Source organism: Emiliania huxleyi (genome assembly GCF_000372725.1).
Source record: "Emiliania huxleyi CCMP1516 unplaced genomic scaffold EMIHUscaffold_269, whole genome shotgun sequence".
Classification (NCBI taxonomy): Eukaryota; Haptophyta; order Isochrysidales; family Noelaerhabdaceae; genus Emiliania; species Emiliania huxleyi.
The window spans coordinates 12,290-18,864 of record NW_005200019.1 but is presented as its reverse complement, the minus strand read 5'-3'; the positions used below and the strand labels follow the sequence as shown (position 1 = coordinate 18,864).

Here is a 6,575-nt window from a genome sequence, read left to right as displayed (position 1 = left end):
TGCGACAGGCGAGCTTCTGCTCAGCTGGAGCTGTTTTATCACCCAGACGTCGAGGACTTCTGTGCCTCCGCTTTTCGTTGGAAGCGTTTTTCGGTGAAAGAAAGAAAGAAAGAACGGTCAAAAGGGAGGGATGAAAGGACGGCGGCACGCCACCACACACAGCAATCTCTCTCCCCACATAGGGATTTTAAGGAGAGGAGTGTGGTGCTAGCCCCTAGCCGTCGCCCACACCCTTGGGCGTCTGCACCTCTCCTATCTCTATTCGCACAGCCCCTCGCCGATTCTTCGTCCCGCTCCTTTCCTTTACGGGCAGGCCATGTCTTCAAAAAACGCATTTCTTGGAAGGAGGGAAGGAGATCGTGCACGATGGACGGTTGCGGAGAAACACCTCAAGCTTCCACTCCCCGTCTTCGCCGCCAGCTCAACCAGCCCCTCGCCCCGCGAGACCTCGAGTTAGAGTAGTGCCGATCGAGAAGTCGAGAAAGGTACCCAAACGTGCCCATCGACCAACCCGCTCCCAACCTTTGCTCGTCCCAACCTTTGCTCGGCTCGCCAGATTTGCAGGTCCTTTTGCTCGCCTGTTGCCTCTCGCCTGTTGCCTCTCGCCTCGCCCCTCGCCCGGCGCGACGCAGCGCGAGATGAGAGCTGCCCCCGCGCGGGCCCTCTCGCCTCGCCCCACAACCACCACTGCAGCGAGCCCGTGCCCGGCTGCACGCCGTGCTGCGACCGCCGCGCGAGCCGCCGAGGATCGAGGATCGGCGAATCTGGCACAATCGGATTGCCGGTCTGAGCGCTGCTGAGCGCGCGGCCGCGGGTCGCCTTCATGCCTAATGCGCCCCCGCGACCCCCAAAACGAGCCCGCGCTATGCTCGTCCCATCTTATGCTGCTGACGCTCGCTCGCCGCCGCCTGCGCCCTCGCAGATCCAAAACAACGTGGGCGAGGCGGGTGTGCCGCGGTTTCCTTGGCGCCGGGCCTCAAGCTGCGTGCGCTGCGAGTAGGTGCGGCCCTCTTGAGCCCCCCTTCCACTCAATTCCCCCCCTCAAAGACGCTCTCAAAGCAGAGAGAAGCAGCACTGGTGCCCGGAACACGATGTGCAGCAATCAGAGCAGGAGATTAGCCGAGATTGGCGAGATTGAGCCGAGATTTCGTCAATTAACATAATTGACGGAACTTTGACGAAATTCGTGGAATTGCTCTGGGGCATCATTGCGCCACGAGTTGACTAAATTGACGAGATCCCCGAGATTTCGTCAATTAGCATAATTAATTGCCCGAGATTACCCGAGATCGCTTCCGAGACCGGTATGGCACTTCCGCACCTCTTTTGTGGAGGCGCTCTATCGCTCGTTCTCATGCGCCACCCGAGATTGCCCGTGATTGTCCCCATCAAGTTTCGTCAATTCGCTTAATTAATTTTAATTGGCGAAATTTGACCTTAATTTCCCCCCCCCCCCCCCCCGCCCGTGAATATCACTCACGCGCCACCCACCGCCCCCTACCATAGGTACGAGTGAACTCGATCAACAACATGTCCGAGAACAAGACGGAAGTGAAGGCCCGCATCGTGTCGGCCGAAGACGGCAGCATCAAGGTCGTTATCTTCTCCGCGCCGGAGTCGCCTCCGCTCCTCGGAGCAAAGGCTTGTGCGTGTGCGCTTGTCGCAGAGCTACCATCTCCTCCCAACACGCTCCCATTCTCCCCAGGCGAGCGGCGCCAAGAACGCACCCGCTGAGGACGTCACCGTGGCCGAGTCCGGCGCGTCAATCAAGGAGTTTCCGGTGGAGGAGCCCGCCCCGGCGGCGAGCGCCTGGCATTCTGCGCACGTGCGTCTGCCGACCCACTCCTTCATCCGTCCCGCGTGATGCGTAGGGCGTCGCCGACTGGAACGTCTCGACCAAGGAGGTTCCAGAGGAGTTTCCAGATCCGGCCGGCGCCAAGGCCGTCGGCATCCCGCCCAAGAGCGAGCCCAGCCCGCTCAAGGACGGCGTTGACACGGGCGGCGGCAACGTCGCGGGCGAGTTGTCCCCGATGAAGTCCTTCGCGAAGGTCGGAATCGTGCCGGCTGACGACGGCCGCATCACGATCGTCATCTCCGCGTCGGTGTCGCCTTCGCTCCCCGGAGCCAAGGTGCGCGTGCGCTCGCCAGGATCGTTATCATCCCTCTCCCGTCTCTGAAAGCCTGTGCGTACTTTCCCTCGCCCACAGGCGTGCGGCGTCAAGAACGTCAAGGACATCCCCGTGGCGAAGTCTGGCACGGAGGACGTTCTCAAGAAGGACCCGGCCGCGGAAACGGCGCTCCAAGCGGGCGCGGTCGACTCGGACAAGGCCAAGGCCAAGGCAGTGCGCGGAGGGCAGCAGATCAGCGAAATCATCCCGCATCGCGTCCGCCGAGGGGCAGTTTCTTCTGCAGCAGCAGCAGCAGCAGCAGCAGCAGGAGCGGGAGCGGCGGAGGCTGGAATGGGCAGCAGCACGGAAGCGGGAGCGGGAGGAGCAGCTGCTGCTGCAGCAGCAGCAGGAGGAGGAGCGGCGGGATGAGGAGGAGCGGCGGGAGCGGCTGGCGCAGCAGCGGCAGCAGCGGCAGCAGCAGGGGCGGAAGCCGCCGCAGGCGCCGCCGGTGGAGCTCGCGCAGGAGATATACGACGCGGCGTCGGGCGACCCGGCCTTGCCGGCCACGCGGCGGCAGCTGAAGAAGCTGCTCGCGCGGCTTGCCAAGAGAAAGTCACTGGTTCGCAAGCGCGAGATCCGCTCGTGGCAGTCGCCGGCGGACGGTTCGACGCCGCTGTTCGCGGCGTGCCAGCGGGGAAACCTGGCGGCGGCGGAGCTGCTGCTCAGGGCGCACTTTTCGGTCAACAAGGCCCCGCAGGGGGGCGGCACGCCGCTGTACGTGAGCTGCGAGGCGGGTAACGTCGAGCTGGCACGGATGCTGCTGGACGGCGGCGCGAACCCGGCGATCGCCGTCGGCGGCCTCACGCCGCTGGCGCGCGCGCGGCAGCTGCACGGCGAGGGCGCCGAGATAGTCGAGCTCCTCGAGCAGAGAGGGTGGGCATCACGGGGATGCGCCGCGACTCGCCTCTCCAAGTGCCTCTCGGAGTGCCGCCCGCATCGCGGGGGCCGAGGCCGCCCCGCACCGCAGCGCCGCTCATGAGCATCTCCGTGCCCGCCGCGCAAGCGACACCGTTGCCGCCGCCCGCACCGCCGCCCACGGCGGAGGCTGTGCCGCCGCCGTCTTTGGCGCTGCTGGGCCGCAGCGGGCGCGGCGGGCGAGGCGGGCGCGGCGGGCGCGGCGGGCGCGGCGGGCGCGGCGGGCGCGGGGGCGGTGACCTGGCGGGCGGCGACAAGGACGTGCCCGCGCAAAAGCCAAAGCCCGCCACTGGAGGCGGTTGTGGCGTGGCGGCGGGCGGCGAACAGGACAAGGACGCGCCCGCGGGAGTGCCAAAGGCCGAGGGGCTGGCGGCGCAGCAGCAGCGGGAGGAGAGTGGCGTAGACCCTGCGATGGCGGCGAGGATCGCAGCGGAACTCGGCGTTGAGGTTGACGGGGGCGTCGGCGCGCTCATCCGACACGCAAACGCTCTCTTGGATCTCCAGCCGACCGGAAGCCTCGGCGAGCAGGCCGAGGTCCTCCTCACGGCGCTCGTGGGAGAGGGTAGCGGCAGCGGCAGCGGAGGCGGCGGTGGCAGCGGAAGCGGAAGCGGCGGAGTTGGCGGCAGGGCTCTCCCCCCGCCCGCACTCGCGCTGCCCACCCTCACCGACGGAGCTCCGCAGCCAGTTGCGCCCGCAGCAGATGCTGCGCCGGCGCCGTCTCCGCCGAGTGGAGTTGCGGCGCAAGATCCAGCTGTCGTTGGCTTCGAGGAAGCTAGCGACGCCGCCCCGGCCCCGGCCCCGGCCCCGGCTCCCGCCGCACCAGCACCGAAGCCCAACCGGGGCCGGGAATCGGAGGCGGCACCGATCCAGCAGCCCTCCGAGGAGGCCGCCGAGGCAAGGCTCTCGCCAGAAGACGCCGAGACGCTTCAGATGCTCCGGTCGGAGATGCTGGCGGAGCGGGAGCGGGCTGGCGGAGCGGGAGTGCGCAAATGGTACAAAGCTCTGGATTTTGAGACACAGCGCGTCCTCGACCCGCACCTGAGCGAGGAGGAGAAGGCAGAAATCGCAGCGGGCTCCAAAGGCTTCATGAAGGTGGCTGCAGCAGTTCCAGGCAAAGGCGGCGACGGCGCTTCGGGGATGCTGCGCGGCTCCGCCGCCACTGGAGCGTTCGAGCAGCGGCACGCGGGCGAGCTGGCGGAAGGGCTGGGTCGATTCGGCGCGCTGTTTGACGGGGACATGGCGCGAGAGGCGAGGAAGGCGAACAAGAAGGAGCGGCGGATGCTAGAGCGGCAGCAGAAAGAGTCGGCGGGCGGCGGCAGCGGAGGAGGAGAGGGGGAGGAGCTGCTCGAGATGGAGCTCGCCAAGGCGCACTCGACGGCGCAGCCCGAGCGCGTGCGAAAGGAGAAGAAGGCCAAGCGGCTGTCGCGACAGGAGATCGACGGCATGGGTCTAAGGCAGCTCAAGGCGGCCCTCAAGGAGCGCGGGTACTCCGAGGCGGCGACCAAGTTCTCGAATCTCCCAGATGAGGCCAAGAAGCTACGCGAGTTCGCCAAGTCCAAGAGCGCCATCTGCCTGCAGCCGACAGCGGAGCTTGAGCGGGAAGAGGACGCGGTGCTCGCGGCCGCCCTCGCCGAAAAGAAGGGCCTGCTCGAAAGGTTGACGGACAAGGTCGAGGAGATGGTGTACGGCTCCGCGCGCGACCCCGCGAAGGAGGCGCAGGCCGCGCGCAAGAAGAAGATCAAGGAGCTCAAGCAGGACCGGGAGAGGGAGAGGCAGAAACAAAGGGAGAAGGAGAGGGAGCTCCTGTACGGAGTCGAATGACCGCTCCGGTGGACTGGTTGGCGAGATACCGTACCTCCACGACGCCGTACGTTTGACTACGTCGTTTGTACTGTGATTGATGGTGTGTGAGTTTGTGTGTGTGTGTGCGATGTTGCATGTTCCATACAAAGAAGGTATATAATAAAGTTACGCGACGATCAAGAATCGAGATCCCAAGACAGCGAGAATCTTCCAATATATGGTCCTCATTTACTTGGGGCTGAAGCTGGGCGTGCTGGCGCTTTCTCTCCGGTCTAAGGTAAGGTAAGGTAAACTTCTCCACACACACGAGGTGGTGGGGCAAGGGGGGGCAACCCTCGCGTCTCCACGTCTAACGACAGGAGCCCCACGGCATTCAAAGTGCAAGGCCCGGTGCGCGTGGGTGAGCGGTGTGTGTGTGTGTGTGTGTGTGTGTGTGTGTGTGTGTGTGTGTGTGTGTGTGTGTGTGTGTGTGTGTGTGTGTGTGTGTGTGTGTGTGTGTGTGTGTGTGTGTGTGTGTGTGTGTGTGTGTGTGTGTGTGTGTGTGTGTGTGTGTGTGTGTGTGTGTGTGTGTGTGTGTGTGTGTGTGTGTGTGTGTCTCACGTCACTGCATCCTCTGCCGGTTCCTCCCGTCGCCTCTTCTTTGTTCGAATGTTTTTCAATCCATCCTTCACGAAGCCCTCCCATGAGCCATGTAGCTAGCGTTCTTTGCGAATGTCTCGAAATGGCCAGCAGGCGTTGTCTGCTCGCGGCCTGTGCGGGCCGCTCGTCCGCTCCTCGCCCTTCTTTCGTCCTCCCGTCCCTCCCCTCCACCATGGCCTCCTCGGCACTTCTTTCTCCATCCGCCTCGCCCTGCCTTTTCGTGTCGTGCCGTTCGCCCTCCATTCGGTGACTTCCATGGCTGTCCGCCTCCTTTTGGGTGGCGCTCTCGATACCGTTGCGACTTGCGTCAACCTCTCCGGTCTCCCGACAGAGAGTCTGCTGGCTGGTGTCTGCATCTCGGCCAGTATTGGCGCAAAAAGGCAAGAAGCTGTAGTAGAAGCTGTAGACTGTACATGCACATGCAGCAGCCCAGCGACACGGCGCGCGCCAAGGCCCGCCACCGAGCAGCGTACGCGTGTACGTGTCGCGCACTCGCTCCTGCAGACTCGCTCCGCTTGCGCTCTCCCCTCATGCGGCTGCTCTCCCCACACGCGGCTGCTCAGGCCCCAGCCCTGGCGGCCTTAGGCCCCTACCTGCTCGAGCGGCAGATCCGCGTCCACCTCGAGCGGCGGGCGCTGCCAGCGGTAGCCGCGCGAGCCGCCCAACCCGCAGCAGTCGAGGCAGCGCGAGAGCTGGCTCGAGACGGAGAAGTACGTCGCGCGCTGCCGCCGCGCGAGCAGCTGCTCCCAGGTGGGCGCCCTCCGCACGATCGCCTCGAGCGTCTCGGGCTTGGCGAGGAGAAGGAGGTCCGCGGCGGCGAGGCCGAAGCCGAGGTACGCGCACGCGTCCATCGCCTCGCCGTAGTGCTTCCCGCCGCCGGCGCGCGCGCGCGCGTGCGCAAAGCCCCACACCGCGAGGCCGGACGTGGCAGAGGTGATTGCGAGCGAGGTCTGCTTGATCCGCTGCGCGTCGGCGGCGCCGAAAAAGTACTCCCACAGGGTGGTGCTGTAGCTGTTGGCGAGCGCGTAGGCGCCCCCGAGCAGCAGCGAC

The 6,575-nt window shown here is 65.4% G+C and overlaps 2 protein-coding genes across 2 annotated transcripts in view; one reads left to right on the top strand and one right to left on the bottom strand.

Moving 5' to 3' along the window:
- The first annotated feature begins 918 nt into the window (after positions 1 to 918).
- On the top strand, positions 919 to 2,173 carry EMIHUDRAFT_367625 (hypothetical protein). The gene is made up of 3 exons (XM_005777117.1): positions 919 to 1,000; positions 1,507 to 1,641; positions 1,706 to 2,173. The coding sequence occupies exons 2-3, from the start codon at positions 1,531 to 1,533 to the stop codon at positions 1,862 to 1,864; spliced, it is 270 nt and encodes an 89-aa protein (XP_005777174.1). The 5' UTR covers positions 919 to 1,000; positions 1,507 to 1,530; the 3' UTR covers positions 1,865 to 2,173.
- A 3,737-nt stretch (positions 2,174 to 5,910) lies between these two features.
- EMIHUDRAFT_457710 (hypothetical protein) overlaps positions 5,911 to 6,575 on the bottom strand; it is a gene marked incomplete at its 5' end in the record, with an annotated part of 4,253 nt that continues 3,588 nt past the window's right edge. Inside the window, one exon of the mRNA XM_005777116.1 lies at positions 5,911 to 6,575. Coding sequence (XP_005777173.1) covers positions 6,107 to 6,575 — 469 coding nt within the window. The 3' untranslated portion in view covers positions 5,911 to 6,106.